The sequence below is a fragment of the Nestor notabilis genome, unplaced genomic scaffold (assembly GCF_000696875.1).
Source record: "Nestor notabilis isolate BGI_N333 unplaced genomic scaffold, ASM69687v1 scaffold22320, whole genome shotgun sequence".
Taxonomy (NCBI): domain Eukaryota; kingdom Metazoa; phylum Chordata; class Aves; order Psittaciformes; family Psittacidae; genus Nestor; species Nestor notabilis.
The window spans coordinates 5,697-29,129 of NW_009912784.1; the positions used below are offsets into that span (position 1 = coordinate 5,697).

At 37.5% G+C, this 23,433-nt stretch overlaps 1 protein-coding gene across 1 annotated transcript; it reads left to right on the forward strand.

Annotated features, from left to right (window-relative positions):
* Positions 1–868: 868 nt before the first annotated feature.
* On the forward strand, positions 869–22,621 carry LOC104411038 (putative pre-mRNA-splicing factor ATP-dependent RNA helicase DHX15; the record flags this gene model as incomplete). Its single annotated transcript, XM_010021366.1, is given in 6 exon segments — positions 869–1,267; positions 5,713–5,906; positions 7,064–7,223; positions 7,626–7,844; positions 18,512–18,679; positions 22,520–22,621. Coding segments are annotated over 6 exon segments (1,242 nt in total), but the record flags the coding sequence as incomplete, so codon positions are not given.
* Between the last annotated feature and the right edge of the window lie 812 nt (positions 22,622–23,433).

Consider the following 23,433-nt stretch of genomic DNA (forward strand, 5'->3'; position numbering starts at 1 on the left):
AGATCACGTGCAAGAACAAATACGTGGATTTGCAAAATAGGAAACTGCCACTAAGATCAAAGCCAGAAATTTGAATGAAAAAGCCATGAATTTGAGCAGATCGATACTGTGAAATAATACTATGTTTCTTTTGCAAGTGCAATGAGCTTCCTTTTTTGGCAGTATTTGAAATGAATGGGAATACATGAATGCTGGTTGCTTTAAGTATGTGTGGTAGGAGGTGATACTTGAAAAGACGGTACAACTTGGTAGTGTTAGGTTAACGGCTGGACTTGATCTTACAGGTCTTTTCTAAGCTACATGATTCTGTGAACTGTAGTGGCTGGTTTTATGTCAAAGTTTCAGACTGCAGAACCTGTGTATCAAAGTTGATTGAGTCAGAATTGTATGGAAGAGTTTGAAGAAAAAAAAGCTACAAAGTAATTTTAGGATGTTAAAATAAAACTTCAGGGCTCATTTGTCATCTTGAGTAATTTTTATGGATTAGCATTCTCTAGCTCGGTAGGCAAGAAGGCTATTTGGTGTTCTCTTTTCTGCAGCAGCAGCAAGTAGGGATGGGAAAAACTGCGAGAAAAGTCTAGAAGGTACAGGTGATTCTTTATAGTCATTAAATGAAGAGGGTCAAGATGACGCTCTCTTCATGTGGTAGCTTTTTTCAGTCTTGCCTGTAATGAGAGGGACTGTGGCAGTGCTTATGTATAATGAGTGTAACTACACATTTAGTATTTGGTATGCATCATGTGCCATTACTCTTTGATGCTTATCCTTCAAGATAGCTCTTTCCAAGGGTTTTTAAAAGATTTGGTTTATATCCACTTTGTAGTAGATATCTTTAGACTTGTGTTGTATTTAAATTCTTGCTCTGCATTGAAATATTCAAGTGTCTCATTTTCTGCTGTGTTTCTTAACTTGTTTTAGGAAAGATCGTGACCGGGACAGGGACCGTGATGACCGTTCTAAAGATCGCGACAGGGATCGTGACAGAGATAGAGATCGTGACAGAGAAAGGGACAAGGAAAAAGATTTGCGACCTTCGTCTAACTCTACCTATTACGCAGCTGCTGGGTTACAAACCATAAAACCAGCTATGATTCCACACAGTATTAACCCTTTCACAAATCTACCACATACACCACGATACTATGACATCCTGAAAAAAAGGCTACAGCTTCCTGTTTGGGAATATAAAGAAAGATTTACAGATATTTTGATTAGACATCAGTCATTTGTGCTGGTTGGAGAGACTGGGTCTGGTAAAACAACACAGGTGAGTTTATCTGTGTGATACTGCAGTTTCCTAAAAGTTGGGACTGTTGCTAGGTGAGGGTGTGTAAAGCTTGCTTTGATTTCTTGAGCTTCATTGTGTAAGAACAAGTCACAAAGTGTGAGCTAGACTAATTTGATGAATTTTTTTATTTGCTTAATGAATACAGAAGTGTCCCTGCTTCTATTAAGTTTTATGATTGGTGCTTAACTTTTTGATACAGGAAGATAGAGGTCTTAATGGCTAGACGGAAGTGTACTGATGCACAAACTGAAGCAATGATTCCAAGTAGCGTATTTAGCTGTTTCTGTACATAGCAGCTGGAAAGTAAGAAAAATACTGTTAGTGTTTGAATCTTACAGCTGCAGATAAGAACTTAAAGGCAATTGAAATGTCAGATGCAATTCTGAAATTATCTGATTGGATCATGTGTTTTGGTGGTACTGAAATTTAAGAGGAAGAGGCTTTTGTGTCTTTGTGGTACTGAAACTTCTCAGAGGTCATACAGCTTTCCAGTGCTGCAGTCAAAAATTACATTTTTTTTTTTTTTTTTTTTTTTTTGTAGATTTGTGGCTTTAGAAGTCTTTTTCAGCACTAAAAATAGTGATAGCAGATCTCAGAGCCTCCTTAATCCTTAGAAGAATTTTGGAGATCAGTAAAGAGGGAGGATCTAAGATAAAAGAAACACCACTGTATATTTATAACTGGACAAATTTGCTCAAAACTTTAGCCTGTCCTCTGATTTGCAGTTTAAAATCTGTGTGGAAAAGTGATGTAAAAAATTTCCTTGTTCTGTGCCCTGATAAATTCCTTTTATCTAGGCAGAAAATAAAAACTGAAGGGTACTTTAGTCTTTATGAAAGAGGTTATAGCTAACTTACAGTAAGTCTTATAGAAATAAATCTTTAGTCATAAAATAAAATTTGGATGTTGAAAATGTGAAGGACATAGTAGTACATTGGATACCTTTTAGAGCTGTGTCTGAAATGTTTGAAATTACATGTCCTTGCTGCAGTTTTTAAGAACCAGTGTCTTGCTTGCAAGGTACATTATGGCATTACACGTATTACTTTATTTTTAATCATTTATAAACTGAGATGGGGCTTTTATAGAATTCTTCAGAAAAGCTTGATTATGTAATTACTTGGAAGGGAGAATTCTGAACATTCATGTAAAAAAGCTGATGCTTATCTGTATGAAAGCAAGATTTCTTTTTGCATGATCTGACAACTTGAACATCTAAAGGGTGTGTGTTCTTAATGTCCACTTAAACTTCCACAGACATAAAGCTTTTCCTCAGTTGTTCTACTACTTTACCACTTAAGTTTCTGAAGGCTTTTTCAGAAAATAAGACATCTTTCCTAAAAATGGGCTTTAGCACATAAGCTATCTTGGAAGCTTCACTGCTTCCTCTGAATTCTCTCTCTGAGAGTGCAGATATGTTTTGAAACAATTGAGAGTGTCTCTGCGTGAACACAGAGCTGAAAATGATCCTGCTGCCACTTAGTGAAAACCTTGTTTTCATAGAATCGTAGAATAGTTAGGGTTAGAAAGGACCTTAAGATCATCTAGTTCCAACCCCCCTGCCATGAGCAGGAACACCACACACTAAACTATGTTGCCCAAGGCTCTGTCCAGCCTGGCCTTTGCAGGTGATAGTGTCACATCTTTTCTGTGCTATCTTGAAACCAGTTGGGGGTGGTGGTTTTTCGTCTCCTTACATTCACTGATCAGACCAAGATGATTAATTACCTGTGATTAAGAAACCTTTTAATGCTCAAACTGAAGGTGTACATGAACTACTTAGGCTTGCTCTTACTGATATAAAGTTGGCATTATTTGGAATACATAATGAATTGTTCTTCCAAAATTATCTTCTCTTGCATGATGATACGTTAAAGTCTCTACAGTAGTAGATAATCTTTTTGGGATTCAGCTGCTGCCTGTCAAGTCCTTTCCCTGGTTATTCCATGCGCACTTTCTCCTTAGAGCATCCAGGTTTGGAAGTGCTTGGTTTTGACAATGGAAGTAACAGGAGATAAAACTTTGAGAAGGGTCTTCTTCCACATATGTTTAAACCTGAAGTGCTGAAGTAGTATGGTGGAATCCAAGGCTGTTAATTTTCAAGTCTTCATTGAAAGAAAACAACTCAAGGCACTGCAAATACTGATCTCTGAATATCCTCAGTGGTGGAATGGGTGTGTTGAATTCTTTTAGAAAGATACTAAGTACTTGGTATAATTGCAACACGTGCTCCCTTTTGAATGTGGGATCATATGTAGTACTGGTATAGTAGTTTCAATTTCTTTGGTAGATGGAATGGTAGAGTAGCATCTGCTTTTACACGAGAGCCCTAACTGTAAAGGATAGGATGTTTGTTTGTCAGCAAATTTTCTTTGCAGGTGAAACTCGGAAGCAAGGTGATTCTGAGTATAGCTTAATCTCCTGTGCTCTTGCAGTCCACAAGAGAACTGGTACAGGTCAAAGTCCAATGCCTTTTTGACTAGTGAAAATTCTGGGAATTTTACCATTCAGCTTTTAACAGAGAAAGCTTTCAATAAATTGAAGTGGCTCAGAAAAGCCACAAGGGCAGTGCTCTTCCCTCTCTTGCCCTGCATCCCTGTAAAAACATGGCTTTCCTTTGGCTTTGGAATAGTCTTCAACAGCCCTCAGTTCATTCATCTTTGATCTTAGAGGCCTTTGTGTAGTCCACGCCTTCTTACATTTGTGGAGGTTAGATTTGAAAATCTCTAAATTGAACAAGTCCTCGAGGTTAAAGGGTGCTAACTAAAGCTATTTCTCATGATTTTGGTATTGACAAAATTGGGGATTTTTTTAAAGGAAAGTCAAGGGGTTTTTTATTTGTAGGTTTTTGGTGTCAGTGAAGTTGAGGTTAGCTTTGTTCAGTTTTATAAGAACCAGATGGTAAGTGTTCTGTATATTCCCAGTCATGACTTAAGCAGAAAATGTTGCATGGCACAGGCCTTTTTCCTGGTGTTTGTGTTGGACACAAGAAGCATTGTGGTGGTCATCTAAATCCAGTTAACACATTGAAATCTATGTAGGCAGTTCATTAGACACCAGTGCTGCATGTGTTGCTGTTCATGGGAAAACCACTTCTAAATTATTTTTATTTCATGCTGTTTTCACTGACAGCCCTGCTGTTTTAACATTTATTTCAGGAGTTGCTCTGCTTAAAGTCCAGAAGCTTCATCTAATATATTTAGAGTTGGGTTTTTGTTAGGGACTTGGGAAGCAAATTCCTTCCTCTAGCTGCGTATTAGATGAGTGTGTATATGTTACGGGATGGGGTTTCAGGTTCCTGCTATTGATGTTCAAGAACTTAATTTGAGTTTTGAATAGGATTTTCAGAAGCTTGAGTTCTTGTCAGCAGCCTAATAGTCTCTTGTCATACTTTGATAGTCTTTGCTTGCTTTTTTTTTTTAATTTATAATGAAAATATGTTCTTCATTGACAAAAAAAAATAGTTTTTCATTACAGTCTGCACTTGTCTGCTTGTGGGTATGTTTTAGTGTTCACTTTTGTCCATTTTGCTGTGGAAATACGGTATTCTAGAAGAAAAATTTCCCTGGTTTAGATCACACAGCTTTTCTTGTTATTTGTCATCAGTGCAATGTATACAAGTGTCTTTTTCTTCTGCAAATGTGAGCTTTCAAGAATACTTGAAAAGCGATTACTGAGGAGTGGATTTTTCCAGTCTGTAGACTTGGAACTAGTTGTGCCTGGAGATGTCTTCTCATAAAATGTTGTACTGAGAAATGTTAAAAATACTCTTATTTTCATCGAACTGTTACTGACCTTAGAAATTCTTGTGAATAAAGCTTCTTATTTTGGATGACTTGCTGTTTCCAGATTCCTAACAAGAGCATAAAACTGCTGACTGACAAATGAGTGTCACCACATGAAGGAAAACAGAGGGGTTCCATACCTGGTTGATAAAATTTCAAAAGAACAATAACTAAATGATCATAACTATAAATTCATTCTATTTGCTGTGATTCCTGGCTAAGACAATTTTTTATATCACTAAAGTAATTCTTTTTGCTTAATGTATTAATAAAGAATTACTTTTTAAAGCCACAAAATGTAATATGTTTACTGCGAAGCTTAATGAACTGTGTTACAGATCTTGATTTTTTGAGTGTTAACTTCAGTTTTGGTTGCTTTGGAACATGTGCTTAAACTTACTGTGAACCTGTGTATTTCCTTAACTTCAAAAATGTTTAGGTACATGCTTACTGTGAATGTGCTTTATTTAGTGGCACTGGGTCCAACTAAGTAGTCTCTGTCTCATGCTTTGGATATTTTTGTGTATGCAGTTGACATCTCAGTGAAGTTATAACTAACTTTATTTGATACGGTACAAAGGTTACAGATTACATCTGGTCACTTAAGTTGTTTTTAAAACTGAATTTTGTTCTTGTCAGATCCCTCAATGGTGTGTTGACTACATGCGCTCATTACCTGGACCAAAAAGGGGAGTGGCATGTACCCAGCCTAGGAGAGTGGCTGCAATGAGTGTGGCACAGCGGGTTGCTGATGAGATGGATGTCATGCTGGGCCAGGAGGTTGGTTACTCTATTCGATTTGAAGACTGCAGCAGTGCAAAAACAATTCTGAAGTAAGTATGGCAACTGTCAGGTAAAGTTGTAACATGGCCTACTTGGGGTGTGTAGCAGAGTTGCAGGGTAGTGAAGGGTGTGAGCGAAGTTTTATAGAAGTGGTTATGAGGATGGGGGAGAATATATGCATGAGCACTGTGTATGAGTGGAGAAGAGGCAGGAGCCATAGCATGAGCTGAGAGAAATCTGAGGTGTGGGGCTTGAGTAGAACAGATACTGAGTCATTCCTCCTAAAGAGATCGCTGCACCCTATGGAAGTTAATTTTAAGTGATCCATAGAGAAGAGAGTGATCTGAAGAATTATTTCTGTGGTCAAGGTGCTATTCAGAATGAAGCCCTTCAGCATTCAGTTTCTCTCTGTGTTAACACATTCAGCTGAGCTTTCAGTGGTGTTGTCCTACTTGGGGTAATGCTGGTGAAGCTCAGTAGCTTGCTTCAGTAAGGGGAACTACCACAAAGTTGTCAAAACTGGCCTATACCTTGCTCAGGGACACACAATCCATAGTGTTTTAGTTGTCGGCTGTTTGTGGATTCCTGTATTGTATGGGTGGAACTAGACTTGCCGATATGTCATTTGCAGGTGACATTCAGAATGCTCAGTTAAAAAGGATTCCACATACTGTAGTTCAAGGAATAGTGCTTCTCTATCAAAAGATGTCTTCTCTTTTGCTCATACAAGTAGTTGAAGGCTGGAAATAAAGTCAATATGTGAAAAGCAAAATTAAGATTTTTAACTGGTGGAAAAGCATAAAGTGCACCGGTGATCTGCAAACAGAAAGGGGAGAAACAATTTCAGAAATAGGACTTCTAGGATTTCAGAGTGTGTTTTTCCCTTTATTTTCCTGTCTCTGGTTTGTAGGCCTAGAAGCCTGGCAGTAAACATCTACAGACCAGTTATAAATGTTGCTAAACTTTGTTGCTCCCTCCCTTTTTTCTTTTAATAAACTTCTCCCCCCTGCTTCCAGATCTCACTTAGACTTGCAGAAATCTACGTGGAAGCTTGAAATTTGAAAATAGTTTAGTGATATTTGTGTTTAAAAAAAAAAAGCTGATTAAAAGCTTAGTGAAAGCAATCTAGTAAACAGTACAGAAGAGGATTCTGTATCAGATGTCATTCAATAAAATCTGTGTAAAAATTGGTTTTGTTTGTGTTCAGGTATATGACTGATGGGATGTTACTTCGTGAAGCAATGAATGATCCTTTGCTGGAGCGCTATGGTGTTATAATTCTTGACGAGGCCCATGAGAGAACACTGGCTACTGATATTTTGATGGGAGTCTTGAAGGAAGTTGTAAGACAAAGATCTGATTTGAAGGTCAGTAATGATTAAGCTCAGCAGCATCCCCTTTCTAGTTGCAGGCATACCAAATAAGGGATCTGTGTGCTTACCATTTAGCTGTTTTTTATGATCAACTGAAGTAGATAAACTTTTATGATCTACTGATGATCCATATTGGAAAGATAACCTTAGGAAACTCTTAAAGCAGTTTTTACTGAGGAAAATACTGGAAACAATGTAATTGTAGCTTAACCTTTCTCTATTTGACCAGGATTGGTTTTAGACCTTTGTAACAAGGGTGCTGTGTTCAGGTGGTAAAAGAGTGCTTAAATCAGTCAACAGTTGAGTTTAGTCTCTTACATATTGTAGGCGTAACGTTTCACAAGTTCTTGTTAATTTTTGGAGTGACTTTTTTTTTTTTGTCCTCTAAACCTGCAGGTTATAGTTATGAGTGCTACTTTAGATGCTGGCAAGTTTCAGATCTATTTTGATAACTGTCCCCTTCTGACTATCCCGGGTCGCACCCATCCTGTGGAGATATTCTATACTCCAGAACCAGAAAGGGACTACCTTGAGGCTGCCATTCGAACAGTGATCCAGATTCACATGTGTGAAGAAGAGGAAGGAGATCTTCTACTCTTCCTTACTGGACAGGAGGTAGGTTTTCTTTTTCTTCACCCATTCGTCGTTCCATGCAGAAACTGTTCTCAGTGGTTTGTGTAGACTGAAAGCTTAGTTTCCTTTCCTGGTTTATTATTTGAATGGCCTGAGATTTTTCTACCTGCCATACACTTTTAAGTCCTTAGTAATTGTATTTGTCTGTGATCTGCATATACTATGCAAGCTCTCTCTAAAGTGAAAATTCTCATCTTACTCATGTACTTTTAAAATAGAAATATAGAGTATGAACCAGTTCTATGCTGATGTGAACTTCGAAGTTCTGGGTACCCGGTAGCATCTGTGTTTTTATTGAAAGTGTAGGTCTGTGCTCTTCTGGGTATGTATTGTACAACTTATCTAAAAAGTAACTTTGGTTCTGCTCCTTAGCTATCAGTAGTAGTTTTAATAAAAATGTTTGCGTTTTGGGGTTGGGTTTTTTTTGGTGGTTTTTTTTGTTTGTTTTTTTTTTTTTTTTTAATGAATAGCTTTGAGTATTGGGTTGTAGTCTTTCTGTACCACAAATACAAGGAGTTAAGTGTCAGAAATGGACTCGGTGCCTTGCAGGAGGATTGTACAAAAGCATTTAAGCTTTACCTCAGGAAATGAGGATTTTCTGGAAGTCTTAAAACCTTTGCTTGAAATAAACTGAGTTCTTTTTAGTCCTTTGAAGCTCTTTAAAGTGTCCTTACTAATAGACTGAGATGGAGAGGAGGTTAAAAAAAAACAAACCAAAGGCTTTGTGAAAGTTTACTTGACTGGGTCAGCTGGTCAAAAATCAGTATTTTTGTTAGGGGACAGAATGCAGCTAGCAAAAAAAAAAAAAAAAAGTCTTTCTGACTGATTCTTTTTGCAGTCACCCCTTGAAGAAATACCTGTCAAAGGATACGGAACGATTCAGTGTCTTTAATCTAAGCATACATAGTCTTAGCTATACCAAGGGGGAAAAATGGTACAAATAACTTGTGATGCTGGAGATACGTAGGCTTCTTGAGTAGATTTGGCAGTTATAAAGATGTGTTGCCTCTTAGATGAGTTTTAAAAGACACTTGATTGAAATGTCTTCTGGCAGGTCATCTCTTCCCTTAGAATACCAAAACAAGGACTGTCACTGTAAAAGCAGATAACTCTGGCGTTTACATTTGTTCTTTGGATTATTGCTGTGAGTTAAAGTACAGGTAGGGAAGGTGCTTAAAAGATTATGGCTTTAAAACTGGCCTGTCTGGTTTTAGTTGTAAGTTCTAGTTCAAACTAGTCTGGCAGGTACATGTTAGAATTGGGGAGGCAGCTGTTGCAGGTGTGTCAGTGAACCAGAAGCAGCAGAAAGGAACGCTGCTGTCCAGAGTTTCACCAGATTCTGTTTCTCTACATGGTTGCTGAATCAGGCTGGTCTTTAACCTTTCACGAAGAACAAATAATTGCCCTTCTAATCATCAGTTATAAATGATGTACTTGCTACATGTATTGCTCTAAACAATTTGTTACGACAATTATGGGAGTTGGGGGTAGGGAAGAGAGCATGTGGGACAACTGCCTTCAGATGTTACCAACTCTGAGCACCACTCATGTTTGGCAGATGGCTCTAGACCCAACTGCCTTAGTGACAACCAGTGCTATGGAGTTACTCTGTCCTTTTGTATAAGCAGGTTCTTTGATTTCCACTGGGCTAATTTACAGGACATAATGCACTAAAACCAAATTTTTAATAAATCATGCACATAATACATGCTCATATACAGATATGGTTATGCATAAATGTATCTAGCAATGTCCTTACATTGCCTTGCTGAACCACTTAAAACTTGCAGTGGTAAGCCACCATCCTGTTTTTTGTTCTCCAGTGTGCTTATCTGTGGCTGGTAACTGTTCATGGGCACTGGGGTGACTCTGCCTAGAGCTAGTCTAAATTTAGGTAGTTAGCGTGAAATTGAAGTCTGGTTTAGCTTCTGTAGAGAAGCTTTGAAGTGTGTTACATTCATGACTTTTTGACCACTGTTAAGACCTATCTTTGAGCCTCTATGTGTGCATTACTGTTGAATCTGACCTACTGTAATCTCAAGAACTGGGAAGTGTGCTGTAGGTACTGCTGTGTGGTGTGGATTCAGTAGGCTTAGTAGCTCGAGTCTTGCCTTTGATTTTTTTTGCTGGGCAGAAATGCTTTGTAGTTCTTCTGGATTGTGGAAAACAATATGAACAGGATGCAGGATGATTTGATTTTGTCAGAAAGATGCATTTGCAAAGCCAATGAAGTTGCATAAAGGGGAGATATTATATGTAGAACCATGTAAGTGTGAGCTGGTTTGAGTTTAAGAGGCTTTAGGTGAGGAGTGATTGCAGTGGTCTAAGGCAGAATGAGAGTCCTTAGTGGCTGCTGCCTTTGCTTCCCACTGAACTTGAAGTAATTTTATATGGGCAATAAGATGGATAGCAGTTAATTTTACAGGTTAGTTAAGACACAGAGTAGATAATGAAACCTGGAGATACTAGGGAAGGTTCTGTGTTGTTAGGCCTAAAAATAAAAAGAAGTTTAAGTACATTTGGAAGCTAGAGGAATCTTAATTTGTATAAGCCTTTTACTGGACAAAGATAAAATTGTTGTTAATGGTGCAGAAATAAGTGTTCAATACAAATTTCCTTCCTGAATCTGAAAGGAGCAAAAGTCTATGATTATGTTGTATGAACTGCTTTGCAGACCATTAGTAACAAAAGAGGATGTTTTATAAACAACATTTATTAGGAGTAAATATTTTGACTTGTCCCATAGTCCCTGTGAGGAGGAGAGCTCGTTTGTTAACAAAACAATAAAAAACCCAAACAAAACCCCCACCCTGGTATAAAAGGATGATTCCAGAAGATGGAAATAAATGTTCATGTTTCATGCCAATACTCAAAAAAACCCCCAAAAAACCAAAGAAGTATAAACTGGAAAACTATAAGTCAGGTTGCCTGATGTCAATCACAGGGAAAATCGGAAACTCTGACAGGGAATTCTGTTCACAAGGAAAAAGTGTAATTACGTTTCAGTCAGCCTGTCTTTCTTAGACAATAGGCTTTGTCAAACTTGTTCTCGGTCATTGCGATTACAAATTCAGTAGTCTAGTTGTGTAGGTACACAGTTGTTACACTTGACTTTAAATGTCTCAAGACTGGCTCATCTGCACATCTCGAAGGTGTCTGGTTTATTGTCTACTGGAGTTCTGCTAAAACAGTATTAGATTTCACACTCCATTAAGGTCAGTAATCTGAGAGTAGGTGTGAAATCCTTGCAGATTAAACTTGCAGGGAGGCAGAAATAATGACACAAACTGTATAGATCTGTCTTACGTACCTTAGTAACCTAGACACTAAAAAATGCAAGGTGTGCTCTCTGCCCACCCTTTTCTTTATAAAGCCAGATGCATCATTTTGCATTTAGGAGGAAGAATCCAGGCTGTATCTGGAGATTTGAAGTACAGATCAGCACTGTTGCTCTTGTTTGTAGATAAATATTCTGAATACCATTGGTGTGAAGTTTTGGTGTTAGTGTTCTAGAAGAGTTGAAAGTGATGTTGGTAAAACTGATTGTGGGGATAAAAGAGTTGCAAAACATTTTTGAGGTTTTAGTAGAATGCTTTGTAAACAAGGATTTATTTTAAAGGCACACTTTTCATCAGTGAGGCTGGTTAAGCTCTGGAACTGTGAAAGAGAGACTTTCTTATGAGGAAATTGAACTCAAAATGCAGAACTTCTTTTTAGTCTCCATGGTAGTGGTTGAGTTTAAGGCAGTAAGTGTACTGGGCTGCAGTGAACCCAAGTTGTCTTGTTTAGCCTTACAGAAAGTACTGAGGAGCTGGGGAGCATAAACTGAAAGAAGACTACTAATATTCTGTTCAAGTGCTAATGGGAGGTAGGTTTTTTTGCTCTTCATTCATTGAAATGACATCAGTATGAAATACTTCAAATAGACCAGGTCAAAAAGACCTCGAATATAGGAACTGCGCCAAGACGAGTTCCATTTTGACTTACTGGCAGAGCAGTCTTGGTTATGGTCAAGTATGGACTTGTTCTATGGATGACTTTTTTTTTTTTTTTCTTTTTTTGTGTGAGGACACCATTTCACCACATTTTGCTTTTCTGGACTTGTGTTGAGAGCATCTCCTGAGATGGTGCGGCTCTTAGGGCCAGTTCTTTTTATTGTTGTTTCCTCATTTTAGTTTGTAGTTTAGCTTTCATTCCTGGATGAAGAAAGGGAAATCAGTGAAGTTCCATGCAGCTTTAAAGGCAAAGACAAAATTTCTGGAAGGTTTGTCTTCAAAGCCTGAGGTGGCTGGCAGTGCCCCTGTTACAGGAACACAAAAGAGAAGGGGTAAGGTTACAGGATCTGCCAAGTACTTCTGGTTTGGGAAGTACTTTTTATTTATCCATTTAGGTTTTTTCCCTGCATACTCATCTTGCACAAAGTAGAATTGCAATGGCATTAGTTTCTTTCAGAGTTTAACAGGTATGTTTACTCGACTCATCCAAGGTGAAGCTGAGTCTCTGTGTGGTGTAGCAGCTAATCTGCTGTAGATAGGACTTGTCATCTCCTATTTAAGAGTTTAAAGTATGTTCTAACTGGAGCAGTCCTGAAGTTTTGCTGAGCTCATGAGGTTCTTTGCAGTTGCTCAGGGTTAACTGAAGAAAGGGATTCTGAAATAATTTTCCCAAGGATCATGTTCACAAAATCATTGGATTGTTTTGCATGCCAAGTGCTGAAATTGTTCCATTAAATGTGCTTAAAGTGACATCACTCTTCACCATCTTTTTGTAGAAACAATTTTCCTAAAGATAGCAAGATACAGTTTAGATCTTAAGATTGAGTGAAGCCTGACCAGCAAGTTAAATGGGTGTTTATATTACATACCAGTCTGGCCTGTGAGCCAGAGTGAGTGTCAGCACTTGGAAGGATGTTGGTGGCTCTGGGTAACTTGCGGTCGATTGTTGGGTAGCTGTTGTTTAGTATCAGCCTGATTTCAAGCCTCACCTGTGGCAACATGGATGGGTTCGGCACACAACCAAAAGGGAAAGAAATTCAGTTTATTGAATAGTTAGCTCAGCATGAGCAATTTAACTCAGTAACTTACTGTCACAAAGATAACCGAAGGACTGGGGAGCCTGACGTAAGAGGAAAAGCTGAGAGAACTGGCTTTGTTTAGCCTTGAGAAAAGAATGCTTATCTTTATCACCATGTTCCAGTATTTCAAAGGGTGGCTACAAAAAAGGTGGAAACTCCCTTTTTTCAATGAGTCACATGGAAAAGATGGGGTAATGGGTGCAAGTTACTCCTGGGGAGATTCTAGTTGGACACAACAGGAAGGTTTTTTCACAATGAGAACAGTCAGCCATTGGCATAATCTCCCCTAGAAAGTGGTGGATTCCCCAGTATTGGACACGTTTAAGGTTCAGCTGGACAGGGTGCTGGGCCATCTTGTCTAGACTGTGCTTTTGCCAAGAAAGGTTGGGTCAGATGAATCTTGAGGTCTCTTCCAGCCTGTGAACTTAATTGCTGCTAGTCTTCCTGCTTGCCTTTTTATGTTTGGGTTTTTTGACTGCCATTCAATGTCAAAGACGAATGTCTTTATGTAAGAAGCTTGGCAGTATTTGTTCAGCAGAAACTTGCTTCTTAAAGATGTAGTGCATTAACTCAATAATATATGCAACTGCTCCTATAATCCTTTTCTATTTCCATTCTTCCTAATAGTAACCTTTCAGTATGAGCACCTCTTTACAGCAGAAATACTATCAGGGAAAGAAATGGAAGTGATTTAAGTGAATTTCTACTGAACATTCAGTTTGAGTACTGTATTAAGACTATTTTCAACAGCAGATGAAAAAAATGTGATGTGCATGATAAGAAGCAAAATTAGTCTCTTCTGTGGTTAATTTTATACAGCTCCTTTTAGATGAACTGCTAATGATATGTTCAAATCCTTAGGTTTTTGATGCAGAGCTAGGGAATATTAAGTATCGGAGTACTGAGATGATAACCTTAAGCAGCAGAGATATTGGAGGCAGCTGGTGAGGTATTGTTTTGTGGTTCATTTATTTGAGCCTCTTTGCTGTGTGTTCTGACACAAAGCCTGAGGAACCAACATGTTTCTAGATTAAAATGACACAGACCATCCTTAAGTCATACCTAGAAGAATTTCTGTGATAAGGCTTTCAAAAGTGAGATATTTTAGGAAAAAATAGTATTGAAAAGTAATACTTAGTAATACTCAAGTACCGCTTGCATTTTCAGTCTTGTTAGTATTTACTAATACAAATAAAGGGGGATGGGGGCAGGGGGGGATTTAAGCATTAGTCCTGTAAGTGGTACTCTTGAAGTTAAGCCATAGGAGAGCTATCAGTTCTGGCCCTCTTATTTTCAAATACGGACAGCTTTTCTTCATGTCTTCCCAGATCACTTCTGGGTTCCAGATTAAAGGAAGGGGCTTCTTAAGAGACCTTCCTTTTCTCCATTTCCCATACTATCCTTTGAGCAATGTGGAAGGCTTTATATTTACTTCCTACAATGATGGTTTAAAAGGAAAATTTAGCACTGTTACAGTGATAGGAGGAAAAAAAAAAAAGCTTTAGATTTACAAGTAAGAGGAGTAGGAATTCAAAATATAGATGGCTTCACTACTGTTTCTAATATATCAGAGGGAAGTTGCGTACTCTGTTCTTGCTTTTGTAAACAAGACACTGCTAAACGTTAGTTCCCATGCACTTCAGTCTTCCTGAAGTCTGTGGCACTATGGGGGTTCCACTGTAATCCTGAAGCTTTCTGATGTCTCAGGATTGCTTTCTGGTGCTTAAGCTCCTGAATGAAATCTATCTAATTGACAGGTGAATGTTTGCTCTTGTCTACCAATTGTTTTGAAGTCTAAGCAGTCTGCTCAAAACTGTGAGTAGAACCAGCCTTAATCACACCAATTTCTTGGAAGGATTACCATGTAAATTAGCTTACATTTGATTTAATAATATTGATTAAATTACATTATTTTCCTGGTTACTACTGCTTTTCCCTTTTGTGACCTATATCTAGCTCTAGGTACAAAATACAAATTCTTGGCTCTCACCTGGATGTTTTAGATGACTTTGTTTTTCCTGGTTGAAAAACATTCACTACCCCATTACGTCCTTGATCACCAGTGTATCCATAAAAATAAATATTTTCTCTTCATTAGTTCTTGTCTGTCCTTGGGGCTTTTCCAAGGAGAGAATTGTGTATGTGTTGAGAACTCCACGTCAATATACAATATTCATACTGCTGTGAGGTTCTTAACTGCTGCTTGATTCTAGTTTCCATAGTGTTGTGGCTGAACTATAGATGCTGTACTTGTTAATCCTTTTTGTTTGGATCAAGCAAAAAGTTTTAATAGGCTGTCTGGGACAATTCTGATGAGTAGATGTGAAATACAGATATCTTGAATCTGTGTGGCACTTGCAGCTTGACATAAATAAGCATTTTAGCATGTAACCTTTCCCCTTTGTGGTCTGTTTTGCTATTTACTCTTTGGTAATGAGCTCTTTTTAGAATGAGAGCACTCATGGACAACTTCATTGACTGCAGTTTTACCGAGAACTGTTTCTCAAGTAATACTTCGAAGAAGTCTTCAGTTTTGTGAGAAACTAGGATCAAGTTCAGGTATTAATTTCAGCATTGCCTAAGCCTTGCATTTCCTAAATGTTAGGCCTACTTCCTTCTTCAATTAGCTCTGAAGCAGGTCTTTGTGCTCATGCACAGGGCAGGCAGGGGTCTAACTGTGGCTCCTTTGATCCTGTGTCTGTGCCTGCTTCTAGTACCCTGGTATTCGCTATCTCGGGTAGTCAGGGTAAGAGTTGGAGCTTTGAGGAGTTCTCAGGTGTAATCTAAATGCGAGGCAAGTTCACAGTATCTTCCTCCTTTTCCCTCCAAGAAGAAAAACCTCCTTTTATATGTGGGTTGATGGAATAATCCCCCTTCAAGGGCTTCTCTAGTGGATTTGGAGTAGATGGTGTGCAAATGTGTAAGTGTGTGGTTTTTTTAAAAGCACTTTTGTGCTTGAGTAAATGGGGACTATTGGATTAGATTTGCTCAATCTTCAGAGGGTTGGAGTTAGGATTATGCCTTCAACTGTATGTCTTGTATCTCCAGACTTAAATGTCTTCATGTGATACAAATGAATCTTTAACACTTAAATGAATCCTTAATACTTTCAGACTATTCTTACTATGCATATTCCTTCTAGGTTGTGTACTTTGGGAATATCAGTTCTAGTTGCCTGCTGAGGGGGTGGCTATGGATACAGTTGAAGTAGAGTTTTCTACCGGTGTGGTAAATAAAAGGGAATGGCTTATTTTTTTTTTGAAGTTTTTTTTTTTGGGTTTTTTTTTTTTTTTTTAGTTAAAACAATTTGCTGCTAAAGAATTCTTTTTTACTGTCTCCAGATGAGTGGCAGTGGCTCTCAGTGACTTGCATCCTTTTTTCAGCAGTTTCTGATGAGAGGTCCATAGCTAACTGCAAGCCTGTAGAGAGTAATGGTGTTATATGCACTTGTCATCTCTATGTTGAAGTATTTTAATGAGTCCTGATTAGGGGTAGTTTGAAATTACATTGGGGAAACTCCAGAGAGAAACAGCGCTTTTATCATCTTTCAGAAGATGATAGGTGGCTGTGAACACATGTGGCCTGAGAAGTATAGTGCTTTCATGTGTCACTGTTTGCTTGTATTTTACTCTTAAGTGTAAAACTGTCCTGGAGTCTCTAGTCAGTACTGTTGAAGATGAAGCATCCTGTCCAGCATCAGAGCTTTCCCCAGTTATACAGTGTACTGTGCTCAGGTTCCATGAAACAGGGTAGTGGCTTTCAGATCCAGAGTAAGGTCTGTGCTGGAATTTTGTTTAGCATTTGGCTTGTGGGGTTTTTTGTTGTGGGTTGTTTGGGTTTTTTTGAAATATTAAAATCTAATTTTGTATCATGGGCCTGTTAAATATTGTATTGTTTATCATAAATATTGTAAATATTTAATGGGCCCAAGTATAAGCTTGTCAAGACTTTGCATGGGTGCACATTTGAGGGAATGATGCTGCCTGGTTAGTCAACTATCTGTCAGTGAAGTTAGGTTTTTCCTTTTCACTGGCAGGCTATTACTGAACTTAAAGGGCTTTATCAGCAGAACACCAAACACTGACATCTGTGCTCAGAAATTCTCTGTTAATAAAGCAGTAGTGGGCATTTCAGCTCAGTGCCTTGTCTGCCCCTTGCGTTTTCTGACAGGTCTGTTGGATTTGTTGGCAAAGGGCATGTTTGTTTAAAAGACTTTTTGTAAATACCTGCAGTTCATTCAAATTGGCAAGATAATGCCAGAAAGCATTAGGCTTACTATTAGGGCTTTTTGACCTCAAAAAGCAAGAGCATTCATTTTGCCATGCTTACGTTAATTATATATGCTGATCAATACAGAACATGAGTATTGTATTGTCTGTGCTTCTCTAAAACATGACAGTTTTGCTGAGAACTTTAAAGTCTCGTAAGAACAGAGGAAGAAGACCTAGATTTATTCCAGGTTTCTAAAGAAGAGTCTGCTTTTGCTTTTCTAGTTAGTTTAAAGCAGTGCATTTACCAAACCTTTACATTAACCTACTTGCTTAAGGGCAAATACAGGCTGGTGACTTGTAAGTGATAAGGCAGGTCTGGTTTCTTTCTCTTGGAGTATGTTGGTTTTTGCTTTTGTCTACTGTTACTTCTTGTTATGATGACTTCATTCTCCCATCAGTGGTTCAGCTGGAATATCAACAGTTGGTAAGCATGCCTTTTAGTTGTAGCATGCTCTGTTGTAATTTTTAAGTTAAAGTTAATGAATTGTGCTATTCATTAACCTAAATTTCTGTGCACTTTTTCATTAAATCTTGTAATAACTATAGGTCACCCAGCTGACTTAAATGTAGCTGTTTTCAAATGAAATGGAATTATAAATGAGTTGTGAACTTTTTTGTATGGTAAGCTAGCCAGAAAATAGGCTAGCAAATACCGTAGAAAGTACTAAGGTAGGAAAATGTCATGAAGAATCTTCTTCCTCTTCAAAATATTTCACTGACTTTTCTTAAGCTTAGATGGGCTTTTGGTTAATTTTAAAGTAAAACCTGAAATACTGGATCGAGGTGGTTCAGTTTTTAGCATCCATGTTTATACTGTAAAGGTGTTTGTTCTCATTAGGTACAATGAAGCAAATCTTCCATATAATTGCATTAGGGATACGTGACATTAAAGCTTAATTGGCTTATTTTAAATATCTTGCACATCAATTTCTTTTTAGATTGTGAAAATTGAAAAGGTCACGAGTGCAGTTGCATATTCCAGGGTGAGAGATTTCAATTTTAGTACAATTTGTACAGAATTAATTAGGAAACATGGCTAAAAGAGAAAGGATGTTGAATGCAAATTATGGTGCTCATTAGAGTGTAGAAGCTGAAGCATCCTGAAGTATTGTGGAAATTCGATTGCAAATTCAGAAAGCACCTTGATTGATTTTATTTTTTTGTTAATACTAAGATTTATGTTTTAAAGTAGAAGCTACTGTAATTGCTCTTCAGGATATGGAGTTAAGATAATTGTCATAAGGCATTCCAAAAACGTGCTGCCTTTTGCATGGAGTTCTCTAACCAATATTTTTGTTTTGCAGGAGATCGATGAAGCTTGCAAAAGGATAAAACGTGAAATTGATGATTTAGGCCCTGAAGTTGGTGACATCAAAATCATTCCATTGTATTCCACCCTTCCTCCACAACAGCAGCAAAGGATTTTTGAACCTCCTCCACCAAAAAAGCAAAACGGAGCAATAGGAAGGAAGGTAAATAGTACTGATTTTAGTATGCTGCTCAGTATTAGCTACTCACACTTGTGTGGGCAATTACATAGGAGGTTTAGCTGTTTCAAATGTATCTGGTAGCAACAAGTAGAAGAGTTTTTTGATGAAGCCTTAACAGTCCATGTTAAAATGTGCAGTTTAATGTTACGTTGAAATTTCATTTGTTCTTCAGTGCAATTCAAAATTATGGCTTCCACCTCTAAGGCACAAATATCCTAGTAACAGTTTGGTTTGTCTGAATGGGAGTGGCATTTATTTACCTGTCTTATGAGAAATGAGATAAAGCAGGTTCGGTACTGAACTTGACAGCCATGTGACAATTACATGGAGGGATGGGATTTTTTTTCCCTAAGGAATTATTGAGACATTAGTTTGGGGTTTTTTTGTTGTGTTTGGGTGGCTTTTTGTGGTAGTGTGGTGGTGTTTAGTTTAAAAACAGACTAACAAAGAACACCCAGCACAAAATGGACTCTCTCTTCAAGGGACGTTATGAAGCAGGTTGTTGTTTTTCAAGGTTTATGAGAAGGTGCAGATTAAAACCGGTAGACTGGAATTAGATGTTTTCTGTACCAGTAAGCGAGGAATTTAGGTTCTTTCATTGGGCAAAGTGGATTGAGAAACTGAAAAACTTGACATGGGGCTAGTGAATGCTCTTCATAAAATTATGAGTTCGATTCTTGAATGCTCACATAAAAAGGTTAGAAACTGGTTATTTCTCTAAAACTGAACATTTGAAAGGAGTCTTGGTGGAGCTTACCCAGGTTAGACTAATGCTGTATGAAGCAGTAGTGATCAGAGAGTTAAGATTTTGAAAGCTGACTCAGACTATCTGCTCTATGCAGAGTTTGTTCCTTGATTATTTGCTTCTTTTTGTGCAGTACAATGCATGTAGAATACTAGTGACAACTTCTAGAGTTCTGGAAGAATAAATCACTTTAATTTACTGAAATGATTCTTTTCCCTATTGGAAGTTGATTGCAGAAAGCATTCAGTCTGAAGTCATGAAACTAATGCTGCAGGAAGATTGTATTAGCAAATGACTTAAATGAATGAAATTGCTTTTTGTTGATGAACAAGGGATAGCTCTGTGTATTTCATTACGTTTTCATTCATGTTTAAAACTGTGCAATTCAAAATAGGCAGTTCCTGGTTTTCCTGATAAGAGGATAACAGATGCAGAATGTAACTTTCATTATGTTGAACTGACAAAGCCAGTACCAGTGTCTTAGGAGGAAGACACTCTCAGTGTAGCTACCATTAGGTTTCATCTGTTTAGGTGTGTTTTTTGGTGTGGTGTTTTCTTGTTTTTGTTGTTGTGTGGGGTTTTTTTGGGTTTTTTTTTTTTTTTTATATGTGTAGGTTCTTGGTTTACCACTTTTCCTCTGCCTGCTTTGGCTGAAATGTTCTGGCTTCTATGTTCTGTTTCTTATCTCCATAACAAATGCTAGCAATGAGTGAAAGCATGTCTGTGTGTTGTAAATTTGTTTAAATGTTGTTTTACTAGTCTTAGTGATTGAGGTATGTAAAGTAGGACTGTGTGTTGCTGTGCCTCCACTATCTTACAAAATCTCTGCTTTTGCACAGTCTCCTGCAGGAGTTGAACCTAGTTTTTAGGGCTACAGAGGAGAGAGCTAGCAGGAGGTCTGAATCACTTCAGAGGCTCTAATGGTCATAAGAATAAGTGAAGTGCTTGCTGAACCAGTATATCCTGAGCTTTAAATTTGTGAAAGAAAAGAAAGATGCTGGAAGTTATGTGGCATCTTGCAGTAGTAGTGATGGTGTAACAGCTGGTACTGGTGTAGCTTGGTAACTTAGAGCTTCTTTTGTCTTTTAGGTGAGCTAGGCCAGATCAGCTATCATTGCAAGAAAGCTTAAGAGTAAAGATAAGGTTAAAGAATGCTTTTAACTAGTTATGGCTAATCAGAGTATTTATACTGTAGAGGAAGATGAAGGTGACTTAACAAGGAGCCTTTCTACTCCCCTTTCATATCTTCGCCCTTCTTAAGCTGCATTTTGGTTTGTTTCAGGAGTCTTAAGCATTACTAGTTAATACACATGCAATATAGATACTATATATATTTTAATATTTGAAGTAACTTGGTTAAATCTCTAAAACTCTTTGGTCTGTAAAACTGTTGATCTGATACTTAAAAACATTTTTAATGTAAGCATTTCACTAATTGCAAACCTGCAGTTAAAAGCTCATTAGCTACAATTTATTATTTTGCATAGTGTTAATTTCATTTGTTTGATTTCCAGGTGGCTTTGTACATAGATTTGGGATTGAAAGATGTGGCAGAATGACAGAATTTCCTCAGTTTTTTTTTAATTATATTTCTTGTGGGTTTACACTTGTTAATTATGGTTTTTAAGTACTGTGACATGAACAATAGAGATCTTTACATATGACAGAATGGCTGAATAAATAACTACTTTTCCTTCTACCTTTGGAAAGTTCTATGTGATCCAAGTACAAGTGAAATTACTGGACCTTTGTGCACTAAACATGCTAATAGTATTGGGTTATTGATGTTGAAGTGTCTTAACAGAAACTGGTGATTAAAGGCAGGCCCAAAACCTTTTGACGCTGCTCAGTAATTCAAATTCAATTTGAAGAGTCTGGATATGGATGGTTCTATACGTTAGTAGATCTGGAAAAAGCTGAGCCTTTTAAGATAAACTACGCTCTTAGCGGCAAGCTGAATGCGACTTTACTGGCCTTGAAATGTGGGAGATGCAACATGCATCTTCTTTGCAATTTTTTTAATGGAAGTGTACTGTGCTTTTGTGTCAGCACTTATCTTTTTGTTTGAGAAGTTCTAAGTAGGTGGAATACGTTAATTCCAACTTAATTTCAATTTCTTTTCCACTGAAGTGTTGCTTTCAGTATATAGTAGCATTTGGGCAAGCTTAGACCTTAAGTCTACTTAAGCAAGAGACAAGCTGTGACTAACAAAAAGCAGACTTGCAAAGTGATGAGAGAGGACAAAGAGAAATCAGCAGGCTTATCAATCTAGTCCAGCCACTGGCTTCAATGTGGTTGTGAACTAATTGTTAGGGGTATCTCAAATTTGAATTGCAAAACTGAAAACATGAGAGAGTGCTCTGAAGAGCATTAAGAGGTGAAATGTAAGTAGTATTCATGAAATACTGAATGGGGTTTGAGTCTTTACTGAGGTAGCTGGTTAAACTTGCTAGTAATGTGATTTTTAATGGGGTCACTATTGGGATGAGAGCCAATGATATCTATAGGCACTGCATCTCTGGACACACAATTTAAATGATGGCAAATCAAGCCTCAGAACTTGGATATCACCTCTAATTTTTGCAAGGCTTAAACTTCAGGAAGTTCGTAGACATTTTAGAATGTAACATTAAGTATGTTTGATATCTGGTAATTAAAAAAAAAAAACAAAGTTGAAATTAAATAATATTCCTCAGGATTTTAGATGGAATGTGTTGATAACTTTTATTCCAAACAAAGTAAAAGAACATGCTGTGCTGGTACAGTTGTGTAACATTTGATTTTATATTATTTAACCTGTTTGTCCTGTTCAGACTTCTAAAGAAAAGTTAAAAAGATGGGATTAACAGATGATGTTAAAGGGATTTGTGTAACTTGTCATTTTACATGAGAGATCAGTGTTAGTTTTTAGAAAAAAGAAACAGAAGAGCAAATGTTTTAATTACAAAAATCACTATTCAGACACACATTATTGATGAAGCGAAGGAAGGTTTGCTGATAATCCTTGGTGCGAGACAGGTTCAGAGCTCTTCATCCTCAGGACAAAGCTGTTTCCTTACTATTTTATTTTTCTACAGGTTGTTGTGTCCACTAATATTGCTGAGACATCATTAACAATAGATGGTGTTGTGTTTGTGATTGATCCTGGCTTTGCAAAACAGAAGGTAAACACTGTTTAATATCCTCTTTATAGTAGGAAAGATACTGGAATCTGGTTTTCTCTTCAATTTCTAAACACTGAGAGGGTTTTTCCCAGTTGAAATCCTGACCTTGGTTGGTTTAGGTTTTGTTTGTTTTTTAACTCAAGCTAGGTTTGCACTTGGTTTGCAAAGTTTAGGTCTGTAGAACGGTCCAAAACAGTGCTGTGCAGAAGAATTTCATTTAAAAACAAATAAATTTAACCATGAGGATATTGAGAGTTAGGCCTGGAATATGGATTTCCTAGGTACTTTAGAGAGGGTGGATTTGTACCATGTGTCTGTGCTTGAGAATGCTCTAGTAAAACTGAGAAATTTTATGAAAGTAAATAAAAATGGTGCTAGGAGCCACATCTTCTTTTAATTTGTGTTAGTGTGGAAAGCTCCAGCACTAAAATGAAAAGAGAGAAGTAATACTTAGGGCAGTATTGCTTCTTGTCAGTATGTATCATGTACTGTTGTAGTCCTGAAGATTGTCATTGAGCTTGTGCTGCTTGGAACATCATGGGATGTTCGGAGGAACGGATGTAGCTTGCCTACAGACAATGCAGTAACTAAGGGATAAAATTAGTTTAGTTTTTTTCACTAATGATAGCTGTCATTGTAACTTGCTTTCCTAGACTTTTCCTTTAATACTCACATACATTGTCAGCCTTTTAAACTTTTTCAAATTGAGAGATACAGCAGAATGTGAGTACAGCCAATGCCTCTTCATACACAAGTTTTGATTGCCATTGAGGCTGGGGTTTGGGTTGTATTTTTTTTCTTCCACAAATAGTTCTTATACTGAATCA